The sequence below is a fragment of the Sapajus apella genome, unplaced genomic scaffold (genome assembly GCF_009761245.1).
Source record: "Sapajus apella isolate SASKATOON/1434 unplaced genomic scaffold, GSC_monkey_1.0 scaffold116, whole genome shotgun sequence".
Taxonomy (NCBI): Eukaryota; Metazoa; Chordata; class Mammalia; order Primates; family Cebidae; genus Sapajus; species Sapajus apella.
In genome coordinates, this window is record NW_022437056.1 from 1646496 (window position 1) to 1669304 (window position 22809).

The 22809-nt window shown below is 36.0% G+C and overlaps 1 protein-coding gene across 3 annotated transcripts in view; it reads right to left on the bottom strand.

Moving 5' to 3' along the window:
* Positions 1-231: 231 nt before the first annotated feature.
* CSMD1 (CUB and Sushi multiple domains 1) overlaps positions 232-22809 on the bottom strand; it is a 2101842-nt gene continuing 2079264 nt past the window's right edge. For 2 of the 3 annotated variants that reach the window (XM_032260320.1, XM_032260322.1), the window contains 8 exons: positions 20567-20678; positions 18764-18943; positions 17407-17451; positions 14344-14505; positions 13441-13553; positions 12536-12623; positions 6085-6217; positions 232-3649 (listed from right to left, as the gene is read on the bottom strand). In XM_032260320.1, coding sequence (XP_032116211.1) covers positions 3490-3649; positions 6085-6217; positions 12536-12623; positions 13441-13553; positions 14344-14505; positions 17407-17451; positions 18764-18943; positions 20567-20678 — 993 coding nt within the window. In that variant the 3' untranslated portion in view covers positions 232-3489. The remainder of the gene's footprint in view (positions 3650-6084; positions 6218-12535; positions 12624-13440; positions 13554-14343; positions 14506-17406; positions 17452-18763; positions 18944-20566; positions 20679-22809) is intronic. The other variant, XM_032260321.1, reaches the window with a different exon arrangement.

The window sequence follows — 22809 nt, forward strand, 5'->3', positions numbered from 1 at the left end:
TAATGCAAACCATCAAGAAATCTGTCACTTTCAACGTTACTATTCTGTGTATCACAGTTCCTGCTAAGTGCACTATTGACTACTCATGACAATGATGTGAATGTCTTGGGAAAAATATGGAGCTCCATTTTGAATACCATAAAGGCTCATTATGAAGACTCTTATTCTTTCTCTCCCCTGCGAGGGACTCAGGTGTGTATATTAAAGCGAGAATAAATTCACACACGAAAATAGAAATCTAAAATTAAATATTTAATTAGAACTCTGATTTGCTTTAAAGATTGGTGGCATTGCACAGGCTATATTACACCCTCTTTATAGTTTTTTTTGACAAAAAAAGATACTGTTCATTTTAACAGGCCACTTTAATATTAATACATGTGTAATAGGATTGGAACTGAAAATCAGCTAGATATGGTACATTTTACATCATTGGGAAAATTACAGTTCTGTATTGTAAAAACATTTATTTTTTTAACAATGTACCTACATTAATCAAAAAATTACAGCATATTTAATAATTTTACAAATTCTTCATAAAAAATATATCTCTGTACAAAAAGGTCTTTCGCACCTACGTCGTGACAGCAGCGTGTGGTGGGGCGGGAGGGAGGGTCAGCGATGACAATGGGTTTTCCTGATCATAATGCCAGCGTTCTTTTTTTTTAATCCCCTTTTTATAATAGCTTTTTTTTGTTGTTGTTTACAAAATATTTTACAGAAGAAAAAAATTATTGCAGCTAGCCTGAAAAAAGGCAAGATGTGTGTGTAAAACAAGCAGCAGTTTTAAACAGCTCTGAAGCACATGTCCTGTGTCAGCATGTGGTCGCGTCCCTCATGCCTGTTCCAGTTGCCTTCCAGGAAGAGTCTTCTAGACCTAACTCAGCAAGCACAGCTCCTGACTGCCCTAAAATGAGATCCTCCAACACCTCTCGGAGCCTCTGTTCAACACTGCACACGGCCCTAGGAAGAAACTAGGCAGAATTCTCACAAGAGAATTTCACTGAATTTTTTTTTTTCATTTAAATAACATGCTTCAAACTGGCAACCCTAGGACAGTTTGACCTTGCACACAAAGGAAAATCATATCTAATTTGATATGTGGTTTCTTGTATGTATGTATGTACGTCCTGTCATTTCAGGATTTCATAGCATCATTTACCAGGGAGCAGGTCAGGGATGTGGGAACAGAGACAGTAATTCAGACTCTGAAGTCAGCATTTTGCACCTAGTTTGAATGACTCAAACTTAGATATGTACAATATATATATATATCTATATATATGTATGTTTATATATACATGTAATATATATAGTAACCCTGTTCTCCCTTGCACACGAGCCTCCTCACACTTTCCATCGCCTTCTCTTTGTTTCAATTAATGTGTGTGTTAGGAGCACAACTCCCGCTGACCTCGTCCAGTCTACTGTGAAACAGCAATGTAAGGATTCCCATTGGCAAAGCAAATCTCCAAGGATGTGGGAGGTTGGCCAGGGAAAAATGATGTGTGGAGAATTCAGCATAATAATACAGAATCCAACAGCATGGGGTTCACAAAGGAGGACCTAAGAGAGGCCAGGGAGTCACCAAATAGCGGAGCCCCTTCCGGCAAGGAACACAACGCTGGGAGCTGAGCTCTACGGAAATGTCCAAATCAAAACGCGTGACTCTCAAAAGAATGCCCTATCGTCCTGACTGCTTTTCCTCTTTCACATTTGAAGTTCTACGTGGAAACATTCAGTAGACCAACAGATAAATCCATCTTAAAGCTAGGTGTGAGTGTGTTCACTCCGGCAAAGTGAAGGCCACTTTGAACATTCTGACATTTCTATTCCCAATGCCAATTTGAAATGTGAAACCGAGAAAATTTGTCACAGTTGGAATGAGCACTGAAATCTCAAATAATAAAATAGGCATTATCTTTTCAAAAACACTTTTATCAAAGAAGTATAAGTAAAAATAAACATGATCTTCACTTTGAATTTGTTACATAAACATCCTCACGGTCACATCTACTTCACGTTTTGATTTTTATTCACCCTTGGGGATTATAACAATTTTATTTGTACCATACTTGTCATCTACCTATAATGGAATTTAAACTCGAAAAGTCACTGAAATTACCATTCCATCTGGAATTATAAAGCATGAAACAAATAACGAATGTATAAAATATATCATCATGAGAGGAGAGTGTGTGTAATTTTTCCTTCCCCCTAAAAGAACACTTAATATTTTGATCCTGAACAATTTTCACTGAGTTCAAGGTGCTACTGTGGTATACTGTCTTTCAATGCAATACCAAAGATTGATGGCAAAGTAAAAGGAAAAAAAAAAAAAAAAGTAAACACTGCAAAAGGGAAGACTGCATTGTGAGCTAAGACCCACAAGTTCATCAGCTATCAATAAATTACTATTCACAGTTTTACATGGCAAATAGAAATTTCTGCAAACCCCCTGCTGTTAAGTAATATTGGAGAGGCAATAACTGGAGGAGGATGGTAGTAAAGAAGAAAAACATGAGAAATAGGCTTCCATTTTTTTCTCACTGGACCTCTTCAATGAATTAAACACATAAAGGGAGCTAATTGAAGCAATAACAAAATAAATCTCTTCAGTACTGTATTTCCTTTTAAAATCTGTGCCATATCTGGGAATGGTTTTCCCTAACACTCCAACTAAGCTGATGGTGGGATGTTTAGCTTGACAACATGAAAGAATGCTTATATACAATGGACAGTGTGTATAAACCCTGTGTACATAATTTATTTTTTATCAGAATCTTAGTCATTTATAACACACTAGTGCAAAAAATTGTGCATCAAAAGCTCTGCGATAGAACAGCTGACTGGGAAATTTGCAAACATCCCTAGACATGAACACACAGGGGAGCTGTGAGGTCCTGGAAGCTTGTTAGGTCTCAGAAGGACAGAGTGAAGCATTTGTAGATGTATGCCTCTATCAGAAAGGTGTCTTCTTCCAGAAAGCTTTTTTATTTTATTTTATTTTTTCAGAGAATTTGTGTTCATGGGGGCTAAAAAAAAAAAAAAAAAAAAGAATAAACAACACAAGAGAACACTTATTGTGGTGCTACTACCATTTTGTCACTGCACCTGAAGGATGTATCCACGAGCCCAGAAGATTGCATTGAAAGGCATCCCAGCAACACAGAAACAGGAAAGTCTGAGGCGTTGAGTATGACGTGTCGGCGTGACGCGGCGGTCTTCCTGGAGTGTGCCTTGATTTCAGACAGATGCAGCCAGGCATTTGGAACCCACTTTCAGAATGAAAATGCACATGTCGTTAGATCTGCAGAAGACTCTGGCGCATGGGAGAGGAGATCCCCGCTGCACGTATGCCAGTAGACAATGTTGAAGGTCGCTGCAGTAAAGCCAGAGTGGAAGGGAGAGTGGTCTATGGCACCAAAGGAATCACTGCTTGTCCATCAGAGGTATGGCTATGAATCAGTCCTGTTGGGGCACTGAGGGCTATACCACTGTACAGACTGTGTTTAGAGTTGTGTCAAACCTCACAGCTTTGGCTTCTGTGGGTTTTAAGTTTGTGTCATACATGGGATTTTCAAATGATGCTTGTCCATTGCTGTTTTCATGTCCAGCATAGCCATTGTATTGAACTTTTGGTCTCGTTCTAAGGAAAACAGAAAACAAATCATTAGCATCCTGGTTTCAGTTGGAGACTTAGCAGCTGGGACGTTATGCAGGAGATAACGTCTACAGGACAGGGACGTCTGCAGAGAAGGGGGTGTCCACACCTGCTTACATGTCAGTTTATTTGTTTAAACTGGCAATTGGGAGTATAAAATGGGTTTTAAGGTGAAGCAATTTTGAAAATCAAATAATTATTTTTTTTGAGATAGGGTCTCACTCTGTTGCCCAGGCTGGAGTGCAGTGGCACGAGCACCACCCACTTCAGCCTTGACCTCCTGGGCTCAGGCAATCCTGCCACCTCGGCCTCCTGGGTTGCTGGGATCAAATAATTATTTGTGCTTCCTACAAATGCCCCAGGGAAATTGAGCAGATCACAAAGGCTGAATTTGATAGGTTTAGTTTTGGACATCTATCTATCACTGATAAGTTATACAGCCTTGGTTAAGTCGTGAAATTCTACTACTCTGTAAAATAAGAATGTGGGCCTATACCTAGCCTTTAGGGTTGTAACATTAAACTAAATTGCAAGTTTAAGCTTTTAGTTCACTGTCATTACTAATATTCACAAAAAGTTATTTTTTATTTTGCCTCTGTTGAGTTAAAAATGAATCTGTTTATAGAAAAGGAACTATACTCATTATTAAACTCTTATCACATTTTCTGGTTAAAAGAAAACCCCTCCACACAATCTATGATTAGAGAATTAGGGGATTTTCAGACTGAAAAGACAGACTAATGTCTGGTCTGGCTCTGGCTCCTTTTATTCTTTCCTTATTCCAGAAGAAATCCAATAAGAAAAATGTGCCAGGTGGCAAAAACAGAACTTTAATGGACATAAGGATGCTCACAAAGACGTCATTTGACATAGGGTGTTGAGAAACTTCTGCCAAGTGATTTACTCATTGATTTCCTTATGCTACACATGCTCATTAAGAAAAAGAGAAGTAAACAGTGCATGACCCTGAGAAAATGGCAGAAAGGCAGCTGGTAACTGCCTCTGGAGTGGGAGAGGTCCACAACACTGCGCTTGGAAAATGCACTGGCAGCCATAGATAGCAAACAAATCCAGCCCCTCATTAACCAAGTGAAGACCTGGCTAAAAGGTTCACTCCGTCATCTGGATCACAAGTTGCCACAGTCCCCCTCATTACTGGGGAAATGCAATAAAGACACAGGAACAGGTAGCTAACACAGCTGTGAAGCAACATTCTCTCTATTTTGTATTTCAAAAACAGATATAAGAAAGCATATATTTAAGCAGCTTATTTCATGAGTTATTAAAAAATAGTATCATGCCAGTTTTTCTGTTTTATTTTACCCAGAATTAAGTGAACTATCTGTATTATGTACTGATATTTATTTAACACGTAATTTTATTTCAAGGGATCATAATTTATTTCTTATTATTTGTAGTTAATGCTACCATTTCAGGTAGTATTTTAGAGTAGTCTGGCATTTACAGATTCCTCCAGGTAATGTATTATCCATGTAGAGATAAAATGTCCAAGGAGTTTATAGTTCCTCCAAAATAATTCTTTCCTTCTGGCATCCACATTAATCCCAAGGAAAGGATCTAGTTCATTAAAGTTGTTTGTCCCCAAGTTTTGACATTTTGTAGTTAGTAGAGTTTCACCAATTAATCAAATATTCAGAACACATTTTCAAGAAATGGAACATCTATATTGCCTGCTACATATGAAGAGCTAAATTTTTATTTGTTGAAGGAAAGAATCAGTGAAACATTTATCCATCATAGACTGACAGAGTTAAAAGTGGCCATAGAGAACATTCTTTTCAACCTTTTGCTGGAAGGTTGAAATACCTTCTAAAGGTTCTCATGGCTGGCAATGGAGGCTGAAAATAGAGATAGAATCCTTTATTTCATGTCTCAACTGAACATGAAAGAAAAAAACATATTATTTCTCAACTCAGTCGTTTATTCTCTTATTTCTTAGATGTGGCCTGCTTAAAAAGTATGGCAGAAAACAACAAAAAAGACAACAAAAAATCTTGACGAATAAGCTTTGTTAGTGTAAGAAAGTATTGCTCTCACTCATAAGTGGGAGCTGAACGATGAGAACACAGGGACATATCGGTGGGGACAACTCATACTGGCCTGTGAAGGATTTGGGGGGAAGGAGAGCATCAGGAAGAACAGCTGATGAGTGCTGGGCTTAATACCTGAGTGATGGGTTGATCTGTGCAGCAAATCACCATGGGACACATTTATCTAGGTAACAAACCTGCACATCCTGCACATGTACCCCAGAACTCAAAATAAAAGTTGATTTAAAATTAAAGAGCATTGCACAGTAATATAAAGTACGCATGCACGTGAGCACAAGAGCATGTCCATGACTTAAACCCAGAGTTTACACTCACAACATTCTCAAACAAATGGTGTTTCTGCAGTACCTGTGTTTGTAGAGGTAAAATGCAAACCCTGATAAAATTAGAGCAAAGAAAGGAACCAGAATGGCAGCCGCCACAGAGCCACTGCTGGTGCCGTGGTAATGATTTGAAGAGTCTTGATCTGGGTTTAAGGGATCTAGAAGATAAAGAAAACATTTAATTTGTTGTTGCTGTATTCTGCTTAAACAAAGAAATATGCATGATAAATTTTATACGTGGATATGAACGCTACAAGAAGCAGGCAACCAGCTGATATTCTTTTCTCAATATTTTAGTATCCACTTAATGACCAAGAGCAAAAAACTGTTTCCTACTAATGCTGGAGAATACTATGAAAGAGGCTCAACATTTGAAATGTGAGAAAGGCAAAAAGGGTCACAATACATCTGACTTCTGCTTATAGTTGTAGACACTTTCATGAAGACTAACTGGAAGCATTTATATGCTTTTTCTATATTCAGAGATCAATAACATTTGCTGTTTTCTTATGTCCTAAGGCCAGACTTGGCAAAATATGTCACTGAAATTATGTAAATATCCCAGTTATTCATAAAAATAGCATTGCATTCTTCATATGTGAATAGGATGGTGTCATCTGTCTTTGTTTTAGATAGATTCTGAAATTCACTGCAGAGTGTAGAAATATTCAAAAGAAAAGCATAGCTCAATGTAACAATGCAAGTTTCCATGAAGACACAAAATAATGCTAAAATATAACTCTTTAAATTTTTGTATACACACACACACACACACACACACACACATTATATATATGTAAATACTTCAAGTGTCATGAAGGTGATAGATTCATCCATTCTATAACCTGTAACTATGGAGTGTCTTACTGCATGTCACTGAGAGGAAAGCATTAAAAATTCAAATCCACAAACCTTTATTAAGCAACTATTGCCAAAGAAGAAATGTAGTTCTTGAAGAGTTTATTAATAAAATATAATTTTGAGAGGTGTTTGGCCTAATAGCATGGAGTCATTTAATGCAGGTGTGCAATGAATTATGATTGGCGTCATCTCAATACAGCAGAATTGAGAAGAAGCTGATCTGGCTTTCATATTTCCAGAATTCATAAAACGTCAAATTCAAAGAGATGTTGCTTTGTGTATTGTTTTATAAACCAGAAATGCAAAAAAAAATATTTAAAATATTTAAATCACTATTTGTATCAAGATTCTTTAATTTTCGGATGAAAACTTTCAAATGATATTATTTGCCATTTGCTTCCATAGATGCACGATTAGGACTGCCTACCATCTTAACGTCTAGCAGCAACATATTTTGGAATAATGTTGACTTTTGCAACTACATATCTTTTTGAGATTTGTCCCATTACCATGCAAAAGAAAAATGCCAGACGCTTGCAATGTAAGCACCTGGGTTACAGACATGCAGTGAGTGAAGCCAACTGGGTGTTCTCACCGCAGGCCCTGTGTTGGAAGTGAGGGATGCGAAACATCCTGAGATAGTTTAAAATTTGTTCCACTGGCTGAAGTGGTTCTAGAGCCCTGAGAGCAACATGAAGTGTGTGCACTGGGGATGGTCCCAGCAGCAGCCGCGGTGGCAGAAATTATGTCTGGTGACCAGGGGTGGTGCTGTCCGACAGCGAGCACTGGCACCAACTTAATGGGTTGGTTGTGAAAATAAAATGTTAGTAAATCTCAAGTGCTTACAACAATGCCTGGCACAGAGGGAATGTCACACGGACTCATAGTCACAAAATGTAAGTTCCCTGAAGCCAAGGTTTTTGTTTTGTTTTGTTTTGGTTAGCTTTCCCCCTGAATCCTCAGAACCTGCAATAAAACCTCGAACACAGTATGTGCTCAATATATATTTGTGAAATAAAAAAGACAAAGTTATGTCTTTACAGCATTTCAGCACCCAAATATCTTTTAGTTTCCATTACATTGCCATACATTGTTCTTCTGTAATTTGGGAGTATCTGCCTCATTCTTATAAATGTATATTCTACTTACATTAACTGCAGTTACTTTCTGTTAACTGAAAACAAAGCTACATAGTTTTGTCCATAATAGATATCAAAATTCCAAATCATAAAATACTGATAAATCTGCATGTCCCAAGACACCTCACATGAAAACAAAAAACAACCCAGATGAAGGTCTTTGTGGATTATATAACCAAACTTACTGTGAGGTTATTATACTGCCAGCAGCTTCTAGTTAATTTTAGTTATTTACCCTTGTTTGAATAATTTGAAGGTTAATATACACACATGGTGGTAATTAAAATGTCATAAAGTGATATGAAAACAAATAATATAAAGGAAAATTAAAACAAAGAATCATTCCTTGCCCTATAAGGCAGTTCCTCTTTATAAATGAGAGATTTAAAAATTGTCCTTTCAACAATGTACTCTTAATATTAGTTATTATTTCTTTCTTATTTTTATAATTGGTAATATTATTTGCATTTTGTGTATGTGGCTTTCTAATCTTAACAGTATGTTTTTGAGGCTCTTCTATTGGCATATATATGAATCACATTTAATTTTTTAAGGTGTATAGTATTCTATTTATTAGATATAACAACATCTATTTAGACAGTCAACACTCCAAGGACATTGAGGGTGTTTTCAGTATCTTCTATAATTCTGCAATGAAATCTCTTGCCTATGTCTACACATTAGCGGGAGTCTACACTGTTATATAGGACAAATCTTCAGGAGTAGAATTATTGATGAACAGAATTTGTACCTTTTAGTGTTGCTATGCCCTACCTAATTGCTGTCCTAAGAGTCGCTGCAATTTCATTCAACCATTGTCCTGTGAGGGTCTTTACAATAACACAAGGACAGCTGTGTGGGATCCCTCGGTTACCCTCCTTACCTTCCTCTCCCCCTCCCTCTTCCCCCTTTCCTTCCTCCTCCTCTCATCGCCCTCCCTCCCTATGTCGTTATTGGTTCCATGACTATTGCAACTGCAACTGCTGCTCCTACTACAATGATAAATCAAACGCAGGACTTAGTTATTTTTGAATTTACATTTCTTGAAGAGAGTGAGCATCTTTGCATATGTGATAAGCTAGGCAGTTTAATTTTCTAAAGAGCTTTATTTAAGCAAATGCACATCCAGGCCTGCAGCAGTTAATGTTGGGGATACATTCTGAGAGATGCTTCATGAGGCAATTTTGTGACCTCACAGGATGCACCCACACACCTAGATGGTGCTGCCTACAGCACATCCAGGCTATAGGTACAGCCAGTGGTTCCTACATGAGTAATGCCTTGCACTATGACATTATGACAGCTATGGAGTCACCCAGGAGATGGGAATTTTTGAGGTTTATTATAACATTATGGGGTCACTGGTGTACACCAGATCTTTCATTGACAATATGTCATTATATGGATCGTGACTGTCCTATATAATTCATTCACTTAAGCTGAACATACTATCCAAGGCTTTTAGAGTGTATTCATTGGGTGGTACAATCATCACCATAATCTCACTTAGAAGACTGCGGTCCCTCCCAAAGAATCTCAGTATCTCTTAGCTTTATTCTTCCTCCATCTTAATACTTCATCCCAACCTTCCGCCCCAGGCAACCACTAACTGATATTCAGTCTCTATGGATTTGCCTGTTATGGACATGTCCTGTAATGGATTTATTCAATATTTGGCCTTTTTTATCTTTCTTCACTTAGCATAATGTTTTCAAGGTTCATTCATGCTGTAGCATTCATCAGTACTTTATTCCTCTTCAGTGCTGACTAATATTCCATTGTATGGCTGTACTACATATTGTTTATCCTTTCATCCATTGATAGACATTTTGCTTGTATCCATGTTTAGGTTATTTATAAATAATTCTGCTCCAAGCATTCATGTACGAGTTTTTGTGTGACATATATTTTCAGTTCTTTTGGCTACACATGTAGGAGTAGAATTGCTGGAGCTTACAGTAACTCTGACTATTTGATGAACTGTCTGAGTGTTTTCCAGAGAAGTGCATCATTTCACATTTCCCCAGCAAAGTACGAGAGTTCCAGTTCCTCCGCCTCCTTGCCACCCTTTGCTATTTGACTTTTAGATCATGGATATCCTTGTGGACATGAAGTGGTATCCCGTGTGTTTGATTTTCATTTCCCTAATGATGAGTATAACCAACATCTTTTCATGGGCTTATTGCCACTTGCATGCCTTTAGAGAAATATCTATTCAAATCTTTTGTCAGTTTTTAAATTAGGTTATTTGCCTCTGTATTATTGAGTCATAAGAGTTCTTTGCATATTCTAGATACAAGTCACTTATCAGGTACATAATTTTATGTATTTTCTTTCATTCTTTGTGTGTATGTTAGGGGTGGGTCATTCCATCTCAGTGGGGAAACTAATTTATTGTTAAGTTTCTTATGCAAGTTTTTGCATTAAAGTTGTCTTTCAAGTTAATTTTGTTTTAGTATCCATTTAATGACAATCATGTTTTTTGGTTTATCTACTGAATAGAGAAAATTAGGAGATTGTTTATTTGTATCCATAAAAATAGATGCTTGCCATCATTCTTAAATGAATGATTGTCGTTGCAGAATTACTTAAACATAAACTTTTCTAATTAATTAAAGGCGGGACTTACTTGCGAGTCAAATTATTTTGTAAAGTAAATTGTTTTTCCTGACAATAAGCTCATTATCACATGAAAATACAAATTCCTTGTTAAAGCAAGCTGTTAATTTGTTAGATTAAAAAGAAATGAGGTAATGCAAAGAAAATTTGTAAAAGCAAACTGATAGTTCAGGTCAAGTTCATTGGATCAGTAAACTGAGACATCTACACAGCATCTTGTACAGCTCACTGGGGTGTCCTTAAACAAAATTACTAGAGCGTGTGCTACAGAGAGAAAGGAGGACAAATAACTCCAGGATTTGGCTTAGAGTGAGAGAAAAAAACATTACCCATCATTAGTGTTGGTCTAATGCATTTATTCTGTTTCATTACCTCAAAATAATATAACCCAATTTAAAATATCACAGCCATTGCCACATTATAATACTCTTCTATTTAATAATACTGTGGTTGGAATAGTGGAAGTATTTTATGATTAGTTATCCTTTTTAATCAAGTTCTTTTTTTTCTTTTCTGCAGGCCAAGCAGACTTTTTTTTTTTAATTCAGCACTTTGATAAAAGTCTTACAAAATAAGTTAATCAGAGCTAATCATCACAAAATTGTACATTCACATTCCTCTGAAAGGTGGCTCTGGTATCAAAGCCTATATGGTAATATTCTACTTTAGAAAAATAATATGTGAATAGTATTCTACAAGTAGTAGAAATATGGTACCAATGTTATTACAAAAACCCATTTCCTTTTATTTATGGATTCTAACAAGCATAACGACATCTGTGCAAATAGCTTTAGCATGAACAAAGCAATGCTTATGTGGTCTCTCAATCTCATAACAACCTTAGGAACTTCTGTACTGAGCTTTCAGATGAAGAAATAGGGTCGGGAATACTGTAACTCATTCTAGATCACAAAAATAGCAAGCAGGTGAGGTAACATTCAGATCTAATGATTGTCTCCACATATGTTCCTCCTTTAATTACTAATGCAAAAATCAAATAGTAGAGAAAGCTATAAAGAAGGGAGGATCCATCTGTCTGCCTATCTATGTAGAATAAGTTTTTTCTCATTTTTAAGTCAAATCTCCTTCAACATCAATATGTAGTCCTCGTTTTTAAAGAAATACACTGAATAACAATTTTTTCATAGATAGTATAATTTGTCGCATAAAAATACTCATTGAAGCAATTCTTTCAGGACAGCTGTTCAACATGTAGATGTTATTTCTAACTTCCACTATTAAAATAATCCTGCTTTGGGCATGCCTGAATATGCAGAAAATAATTTTCACATTTGCCTGATTAAAAAATTCTAGAGAGAGAATTATTGGATGAAAAAAGTACTGACAAATTAAACATACATTCACCAAAATTAAACATGAGGCTCTTTTTCTACTGTCAACCCAAAACCATGTTTTAATCTTTGCCATTCTGATAACTAAAAATAATCATCTTTGCTACTATATATATTTTTGAAGATCTTTTTATATGTTTTTTGGCCATTTTTAATTACTCTTACATTTTTCTTTTTTATTTTTACTTTTGGAACTCTTAGTTTCTTAGGGTAATATAGTTTGCTTATCCTTTGATCTTCATCTTTTCCCCCTTATTTTTTAATAGCTTTTGATACAGTAGAGATATTAATTTTATGTCTGGCATACTTATTGCATTATTTCCAGTTTTGTGTTTTTCTATTTTGCTATTCAAAAGGTTTTTTTCATTCAGCTGTAAAATACGTTAGTTTCTCCTATTATTTTGTTTAGGTTTCTGTTAAAGTCGTCTTTTCCATTTCTTCTTAGCAAAATCATTTGAAAGCCAAACTGATATTGGCTTTAAAAAATATCCTAAGTGTAATTTACCTTGTCTTTCTAGCTTAAATTTTCCAAAGTCTTTTCCATGAATGTCACCTTGAAATGTAAATCCTCCTCTTTCAAGTCCAGATGATACCTGATATATAGGAAATAAAAGAAATAAAAAGGTATGCAAAGGGATGAATAATATCTTATTTTAATCTATCTTTTAATATAACTGTCATAGCTCATAGTTAGATACTACTGGTTTAATATTTTTAATTTTTGGCACTCCTTTTGGTGACAAATTTATAGTTAAAGATCAGAAATCAACACAGAAGTGAATTTCAACTGATGTATGTAAACGATTACGATCTCATTTTGATCTCGAAAATGGTAGTAAATTTTATAATATACGTTAACTATACTTTCTAACAGAAGCAAACATATGAACTAAGAAATAATCTACATTATGTAAAACTTGCTTTGTATCCCAGCTGTTGGGCAGGGTACATCATGTGAGCTGTCTACTCTTAAGTTAGATAGTGAATTAGAACACAAAACTTGCAAAAAGAGGATATTTCATCTTAAATCTGTCTATTTATCTGATAATGACTTCTTTTAGAACAAGCAGCATGGTCACGAAGTAGTCTTGAAAAATTTCTGCTTGTACCCCTCACGGTGTAACGTAGTGGTAGCATCACAGATCCTGGAGTTCAGGCCTTATTCTGTTCTCTGCAGTAACAACCCCTTTATGGATGGCCAGCTTATTTCTCACTTCCTAGACCTGGTTTCTTCCGCTACAAAATGAAGGAGTAAAATGGCCACTCTGTCAAGGAGAGGGACTGCTGAGTTTTCAAGGGGCAGACACAAGACTGCTCTACTCAGAAGCCTCCAATCCGTAGGCCTCTCCTCTGCACAGAGAGATGATTAGAAAGCCTGCGCTTTGTCACAGACCTCACACATGTACTTACATAACCATCCAGTCCCCAGTTGTCATTTTCAAACTTGCTTACAAAAATATCTGCCGGACCTTTAATTTGAAAAGCCTTCAGAAGTAAGTGGGCCTCCTCCTTCTTGTAAACACCTGTGAAAAGATCAGCAGGTCAGGCTTACCTTAGAGAAATTCACAAGACTTAGTAATTCAGCCCTTTAATCCATTTGATGTGAAATGTGATACAGAGATAATAACATCATTGATAATAGAAAACTCAAACAGAAGTTTTATTTTTATTTGTAAATTTTAGCCTAGGAGCTTCTTTCTATTCCCCTGAAAATCACTTCTTAAATCCTTATCTATCTTGAATAGGTGTAATCCACTCTACTATGTTCAATGTCCTCATTCCACAGAAAGAATAAGAAATAACATATTTGATTTTGCTAATTAAAAAATCTCTCTCTACAAAAAGTGTGCAATGAAAATAATTACATCACAGAATTAATGTAAGAATGAAAAAGATATACACACACAGTGCTTAAAATAGTGTCTGCCATATAAATCAAGGTTGTTGTGTTTTATTAATTGTATGGTGACTTTAAAAAATCTCATAATGAGCACATTACTTAAGAAAAAATTTTAAAATAATAAAGTTTGGAGACATGCATTACGGGATATGAATCTCAGATTCTTGACTTAATACTTTATGTACATAATCTTGAGCAAATTGGTTCACTTTTCTGTACTGATAGTGTAATCTTTAAAATCAGAAAATAATACCAACTTACCATGGCTAGGGAGAGGCTCCAATCAGTTATAGTATAAGCAAAGCCAACACAACATTAGTAAGTGCTTTATGCTTATTAGATCACGTCTCCGTGAAAAGATAACAGGTGTATTCCGCTCACACCATGCATTCAGTGAATTCTTTGGGGCCTACCTGTCAACTTCAGCTCCACTTGGGAGGCTTCACTGAAGGTGGCATTCACCTTACTGCTTGTTGCATTGAACCAGTCAACAGTTAGCGTGGCGGGTTGTCTTTTCCCTAAAAATTCATAATATCCCTTCCACACGGAATTGACGAAAAAGACATCTGAAGGAACTGTGGGAAGTAGGATAACAGATGAATGTCAGTACACACACAAACAATAAATTCAGACATTACTAATCACTGAAGGCATAATAATCCTAGTGAGAGATCACAGATGAGGGCAATGATGAAGACAAGGGGAGCCCAGTGCACCATGGTTCATAGCATGTGCAAAACTCAAAGAAGCAGGTGTCAAGATTATTATGGTATGCAAATAGACATTTGTGCTTATAGTTTTTTTTTAATTAGAAGCCAAAGCACACCTATTTTAATAGACCTTCCAAGGTCCTAGAGTATGGTGAATTGGTACTTCTAATGTTAGTTTAGTTTTTATTGTGCTGAGTAAGAAATACATTTACCTGACCCATGAAATCACTACTGATATTTCAATAGTATCCAAGTCTACTATTTGAAAGACTTGGAAGGCTCAGAAGAACTGATATATATCACATGACAGAAATGTGCTGTCCTGAAAAAGGTTACGTATCCCAGTATCAAGTACTGGATATCCCAGCACCAAGTTGACTTATGAAGACAAAGGCCTTTCATTTCTGAGGTCTTTATTTTGTAATTAGAGTCAATCTCTCCCATTCACCCTCTCCTGCTCTTCTTTAATCTCTTTGTGTAAAAAATTCCATTAGTAAAAAAAGATGGATTCAGTAATTTCAAATGTTTCTTTTATATATGCCTTTTAAATTCAGTAATAAAAGGCACAAAATCTTTTTAAAGTATAGAATTCATCGACAGGAAAACTTGCAAAGATTATTGAGATATTTCCTCTTGTTTTCACAGCTTAAGAAAAAAATAAACTTATTTTTCTTGTGTTTGTTTAAAAATGTATATAAAATCCTGCCATTTTCACACATTAACATGGAATGTAATATATAAATCTACATGATGATTCCAACGTTTCTCTTTGTTTTTTGCCTTATGATGTGCATGGATTATTTAATTAGATAAGATTCATGATAAGCGTAATTGGTCAAAATCCATCACTTCAGTTGCTAGGCGGAAATGAAGATTCATGTCCCCCTAAACTATGTTTTAGAAAGTCCACGTATAGTGGCAAATAATGAGGACAAAAGTGTATTGTGCCTGCACCTATGCTTCTTTTTCCAGCCCAAATGCCATTTTCTTGTTTTCCTAGTCAGGCTAAACCTACAAAACTCGGCCTAGCAAGAGAAGGGTTAAAGAAAAACAGAAGGTAATAGCTTCCTTTGGCCTAGAGTCAACTCCACTTCCTCATAATAATAGTGATAATAAGTTAAAAACTGATATATCCACACAAGTATCTAACACAGTTACTTATAAATAACTGATTTTAGACACATTGACTTAGCCATTGCCAGCACAACCGAGGCTCCCATTTTAATCAGCAACCCCCAAAATGACTTTATTTTCCATTAATAAAATTAATAGTCTTTAAAGTACATAAAGATTGTTTTCTCTAATTAGAATTTATATGCTTTTCTGAAGATACTAATACACTTGTTCAAGCATTCACTTAAGTTAATCTTGTTGAGGTTTCACAGGAAAGGACCAGGCCTGGCTGGGTAGGATAAGATACAACCAATGTCTTTGGCTTCTGTGTATTAAAATATGACCACCAGTCATGTGGCAGAGGTCATCTTTCTGGGTCTTTATAATATCACTTGTTGCTGGCAGCCTGCAGTATAATGACAGACCCACATAGCTGAGCTGTGCTAGGATGTACCACCTTGATGACAAATCACATTCAATTCGCACTTCCCTTCCAAGAGCATAAGAAAAGGAATATTGATGATAATGTTTGTACCTACAAAAGGAGTGTCTAGATATTTCAATATTTTAAACACAAAATAAGCAAAGAAAAAAACAAAACACGCACACAACAACAATAACAAAAAGAGATTGTGTTTTCTTCCACTGAAGAAATTGTTGCCTGGATAAAGAGCATTGACTTCTGTATGCGATTGTAGGTAATATTTAAATAAAATACTCTAGAAAGATTTAAAAAGTATTTTATAATCTTCGTTATGCAGATTGGAGAAATCTCTTTAGTCATATTGGCACATTTTGCCTTGTCTAAGAATTAAATGTGTAACACAGCATCCTGACAATAGCATTACAAATACTCTTTCCATGTTTGATTCTAAAATAGAGCTTATGTCCAAAAATACAATGTTAAAACCTGAATAAAGAAAGTACTAGTCAAGTGATCTTATATATTTACAAAGGTTTTCTGCTTCTAATAAAACAACAAAACAACAAAATACCCAACTTAATATAATTTGGGACAAATTTTGCTATTTTTAGAATTTAAACTTAAAACACAGATACAATATGCCAGATGAATTTGTATAGTGAAAACTTTCCACAGGAAATAGAACTCCATCTTTGTGATTTGCTACATAATGCATTTAGCAAGGCACCACATACAACAAAAAACTATAATTAACATCTTAGAAGGCAAAGGATGCCTGAATGAATGGAGATACTTGGAAAAAAATTGGGCTCCACATTTTGAACTGTTCAAATGAACAACTTACACTGTAAAAAAGCCTCATTAATATGAGCTTCCTCGTTTGGAGGAAAAAATTGCAACCCTCTTTATAAGGCTCTCCATTATACCACATGGCATGATCAATGCTTTCATTTCTCCCTACCAAATGCCAAAGGCAGGTTTGAGTGAAACTGTGTGTAATAACACCAAAGGTTTTCTTTTTTCGTAAAGTCACGTTATTTCATTAACAAATTATTGTTGTGAAATAAACAGAATTCCATGTAGGCTTAGTGTTTTAAATTACTGAAACATTAATTTTGTCATGGACTAACGGATTCAGAAATTTAAAGGTTGAAAATTGTTTCACTGTGCAGAGTAGAGAACAAATTACTTTATTTGATCGAAATCTGTAACTGTTCTGGTATACAAACCTGGAGTTTTAGTAACTGTTTCATTAACTTCTCTCACTCCTTTACCTACAAGTAAAAAGACAAATTATCATTTTTACAAAAACATTTATTTTTGAGTAAGTTTGAAAAAATGTCAAATTGAAGCAATTTTCCTCTCTCCAGATTTTTATATGAACACCTTACACATATACATTTTGAACCCATGTCTTTACAGCAGAATATTCTTGGTGTTTGTGGGAAAGTGGAGTTTAAGGGTGAAAAATCAATATAAATCTATCTACTTATATTTCCATTTAAAGTGCTACAACAGAGAGCCTTGCAAAGGAGGGTGGCTTCTACGACTTTTCTCATATCCTGTTTGGAATACCCTGCCACATACTAAAAGGTAATACTCCACATAACCATGACGTAAAGTCCCTCTTGATTGTCCAATACCCCACCCAAATCAATCAATTTATAAATTACTATTGAAAAATACAAAATTACTTTCATTGCAGAATGTTCATTTTGTTCTATCAAGTTAGATTTAATTCATATTTTCTTAACTTTCATAGTTTTATATCAAACTACAAGTTACCATTTAAAAAGTTTTCATTCTTCTGTTTCTAACAGAGAAGGGCAAGGGAAACAAAATTCTCTTTAAAATCCCTAATATGAGAACTATAATAGGCCCCAGGAAATAAAACCTAAGGTCGGTGAGTTTATCACACTCCATCATTTTTGGTTTATGCTGTTCATACTCCATGGATTTATAAATTACATATGAGGGGGGCAGGGGACCTGAAAGTGTAGCTATCATCAAATCTGACCCAGGCTGATGACTCTCACTTGGAAACACACAAATTTGTAATTAATGGATCATTTCCAGGTGAATTGCCTTTGTAATTTTAAAAAGTAGAATCACTGTCAGGAACACATAAACTTGTGTTTTACCACAAACAGCATGTGATCTTAAAAATAACACAGAGTTTCATCTACATATTCCAGGATACTTGGTGATATTTATTCATTTTCATCTCTAAGAACTATTGTTTTTCTGAAAATATAGAGTATTATTTTCATTTTAACTCAGAATGCTTTTCTTTAGGCAAATAACTTTTTTCTTTTGGCTTAAAATAATACAATAATTTTATGATGTACTAATTGCATACTAATTATACTATATATCCACTCAGCTCTGCCACCATTGCATAAACATGTAGGATACGCACATTCACAGACACAGCTCACGCACATGAGGCACGACTGAGGCCAGTGACGATGCTGCAGCCCTCATGCTCTGACTTATGGGTCTCACACATGGAAGCTAGCCTGATGTGCAGTCGATCCTTCCCCTTGCTCTTTAGAAAAGTATGCCACTCCTTGATCAATGACTTACTTTTACACACAGGTGACTTTCCTGTCCATTTCATATCTGCTTTACATGTTCTGTGCTCAGATCCACCTGCGAGGAAAAACCCTGGGTGGCAGGTGTACACTAAGGTGTAGCCAAAAGTAGGAAGATCGATGGCCCTCACGTCCGCGTGTGCTGGGGTTTCGGGCTGTCTGCAGGCATGAGCTGAAACGACATGGGGAAACATGGAGACTTTGTTTATTGTCTCCACGTGTCTAAAGCTAGCACGTGTCTAAAGAAACAAATAGGCCAAAATAGTTTGGAAGTTGTTATGCAGTCAGTGTGTATGTGTATATATACACGTATATACGTATACATGTAATTTTTTGGTAGAGATGATGTCTTGCTATATTGCCCAAGCTGTGCTAGAACTCCTGACCTCAAGCTTTCCTCCTGTTTGACCTCCCAAAGTGCCGGGATTACAAGGAATGAGCCACTATACCCATTCTACATATATTTATAGATAGGTAATTATGTGCGAAGATTTAAAGTAGAGATCACAGCTTCAAAATAAAAAACTCTTCTGCTATACTGCTAAAATAAATATGTTAAAGATCCTTAAAAGCAAGCTCAGTCTTATAAATTATACAGTCGATTGCATACTTAGATATATGCCTTGGTTTTTTTCTAGTGAAAGCTAGCAAATTTATTATTCAATTTAATTAATAATTTATTTTGGTAAAAATTTGATGTGTATTTAGAAACTTAACTGAAATATTATAGATTCCTATTTTCTTTAAAATATAATTTAGGAATAAATGAGATTGCAGCGTATATTCTATATCACAAATCACTCTATTCTTTATAAAGTTTGTATATATGCTTGAAGTAAAGGATTGGCATATGATAAAACAAGTTTACAATTTTAAACTTGTGCATGCAATTGTTTTAAGCATTGTCACTATTTCACTAATTAGTGACCATAACAAATACCTGATATTATCAAGCCCCATTATATATAGAAACACATGTATACACATATGAGTGTATACATATACATATATGTACATATACTATCAACATGTAATTTGAGTAGTGATTTAGAGCAGAGATGATAGTTTTAAAATAAACACAACAAAAAATCACACCTCATATACTATTAAGATATAACAGTCTCCAAATGTTTTATGTTTAATATAGCAAGAATAAGACACTGTATTTCACTTAATTCAGAGGGAGTGAGATCAATAATTCACTTAATCATCCATATAAAAGGTTTAATTCTCATGATTAAGTCACAAAGTAAACTGTGATCCGTAAGTATGTATTTGAATGACCAGTTGCTATATACTTCATATTATAGTGAGAATAATATTTTCAACAGTTCTACTTTGACTCTGACATATGACATTATTCAGTTCACCCTCTCTTTAGTAATTCAATGCAAATATTTTAGAAGAATAATAGCACACACAAACAAGTTTTCTAAGACTGTTAAATATAATATTATTCACTTATCTTCGGTTTCAAGCAGTTTCTCAGACTTTACTGTGCCTTAGAATCTCCTGGAGCGCTTGTTAAACTAAACCACCCCGCTTTTCTCCTCCCTGGATTCCTCCAGAGTCTCCAATTCAAGGTCAAGGGTGGGGCTTGAGAACTGACTTCACAGCCCAGTGTCCAGGCAATACTTATGCTGCCAGCTCTAGGGAACCAGACTTTGAGGACATCCAAAGCTTAGGATTACGAAATTAAAAATAATTTCTCATTATTTCCCTTAGTGGTAAACACTTCTCAGACATTCACAGTAAATATATTACTGCTGATTGTGGTGGAAGAAATCACACTTACGTATACATTCAGTCTGTATCCCACTCCATGTTAAATTTGCAAGGCAGGTGCGAGTCGTGGAACCTTGAATATGGTAGCCTTTTCTGCACCTGAAAAAAACTGTGCTTCCAACCTAGAGAGGAAATCCAATACCAGCTTCAGAGGCCAAGGGAACGTGCACAATGTAAAATAGTGATACTTGAAAGCACAATTTGGGGTAAAAGGAGAGCAGCCATTTTTCACTTTAATGTCAAGTTATTGTCTAAATCAACATGTGCATTTTAACTGCATGTTAAAGTCTTATACACAATGTAGATTGCTCAACGAATAATGTAAGATCTTTGCAAACTGAAAATTTAGAAGGCTGTTTGGGTAAAGAAGTTATTATGCCTTTTAATTTTAGAGTTCTCTCTTTTTTGTTTGTAATAATTATTATTTCCTTTTTCATTTTATTCTTGCCACTCACATTTTAAACAATTGGTATTTGTTATTTTGTTAACACTCCCCGGGGATTGCTCAATTCCTGCTCATACAGAGTCCACCAGAACTCTACCTGTCTTTCTAATGATTCAAACTGTACAAACCAGTTAGTGTTATCTGAATGTCTGAGGCATCTTCCTCACCAGGGCTTCACAAACCTAACCCCTCACTTAATTCTCTGTACTTTGCTTAAATTTCACATCCTCTGCAGATGCTTCTCTAATCTTCCAAGAACAGATCACATGCTGCTCAAATGCATTTCCCCAACATCAATTGTTATCTGCACCACTCACTACAATGTCCTGGAATTGCCTGCATATTTATTTACCTAAGTGTGTTCCTAACTTAACCAGAAGGGCCTTGAGGGGCATCTTCCTGTGATCTGTAAATATCTTTTTTAGGGAATGAGCTATGGTCATGCACTGAAGGGCACCAAAGATTGTCCATGGTTCTGTGTATCTGCAGCATGAGGCCAGCATGTCCCACATACAAAAGTAGAGAAAAGCAACCCCCAGGGAAGGCAGGTTTGCAATCATGACACCTCGGCTTGGGACCAAACCATTTCCTTAAAGCCTGACTTATGAACGCACGTAAGTGTACCAAGTTAGAGTTTGAAGAGTCGAATATCCCTCTTGTTTCTTGCTCTGAGAATTTTAACCAGTTATTTAATTCCCTGTGTCTGCCTTCTCGCAGGAGTAAGCCCATACCTCCCTTGTTGGGATTCTGGGAAGAATAACTATAAGTAAAACACAGAGAAATAGCTGGTACACTGAATAGTGAAAAAGGATTTCAGGAGAAAAAATGCTGCTTCTAGCACCTGATAAAATGGAAGCAGGAATTTATTAAGAAAAGTGCAAATTTATCTAAATTTTAAATCAATAGCTAATCTAAATTCAATGATGGGAAAGGGTTGACACATTTACTCTTGATTGATTGATGGATTTAAACTTTAGAGTCAGGGCCTCTCTCTGTTGCCCAGGTACAGAGCACAGTGGTGCAATCATAGCTCATTGCATTCCGGACCTCCAGGGCTCAAGTGGTGCTCCCATCTCAGCCTTCTGAGTAGCTGTGACTACAGGTGCACCTTACCATGCCCAGCTGATTTTTTGTATTCTTTGTAGAGATAGGGTCTTGCTATGTTGCCCAGGCTGGTCTCAAACTTTTGACTTCAAGTGACTCTCCTGCCTGGGACTCCCAAAGGGCTGGGATTACAGGCTGAAGCTGCTGCTCCCAGCCCATTTCCTCTCTATCAGGAAGGCTGTCCATCAACGCTCCATGCAAGCATGACAGCAATTCCAATCAGACGTCCTGGTCAACACGCTGACATTGTCAGGAAGATCATGGACAGCCTATATCATTTACTGGTAGAAAGAAAATACAGTCTCCTTCTCAATAAAATTTCTTTTAGTGGAATATACCAAGCCACGTTAACTTGATTATCATACACTAACACTGGAGCTGTGGGTTTAGGGGACATGCCTGGCTGGAGAATGGGAGCTAGTCATTTAAGCTGCATGATGAACAGGGCTAAACACAGGGGCATTTCAAACTGAAATGGCTCACTTTGTGCAAGTAATGTTTCAGCATACGTGCTAAAGAAAATGGACAACAATCTCATCGATTACATTAAAAACTAAAATGATCTTAATAAAGGAAGAGAAAAAAACATTTGGGGAGAGCTGCATCTCACGGTCTCAACCACCTCTTTAAAAGATGGTGTCTGGGCTCTTTATTAGTAAATCTTACTGTTGGGTAAAATCTATTATTCATGTTAGTGTATCTAA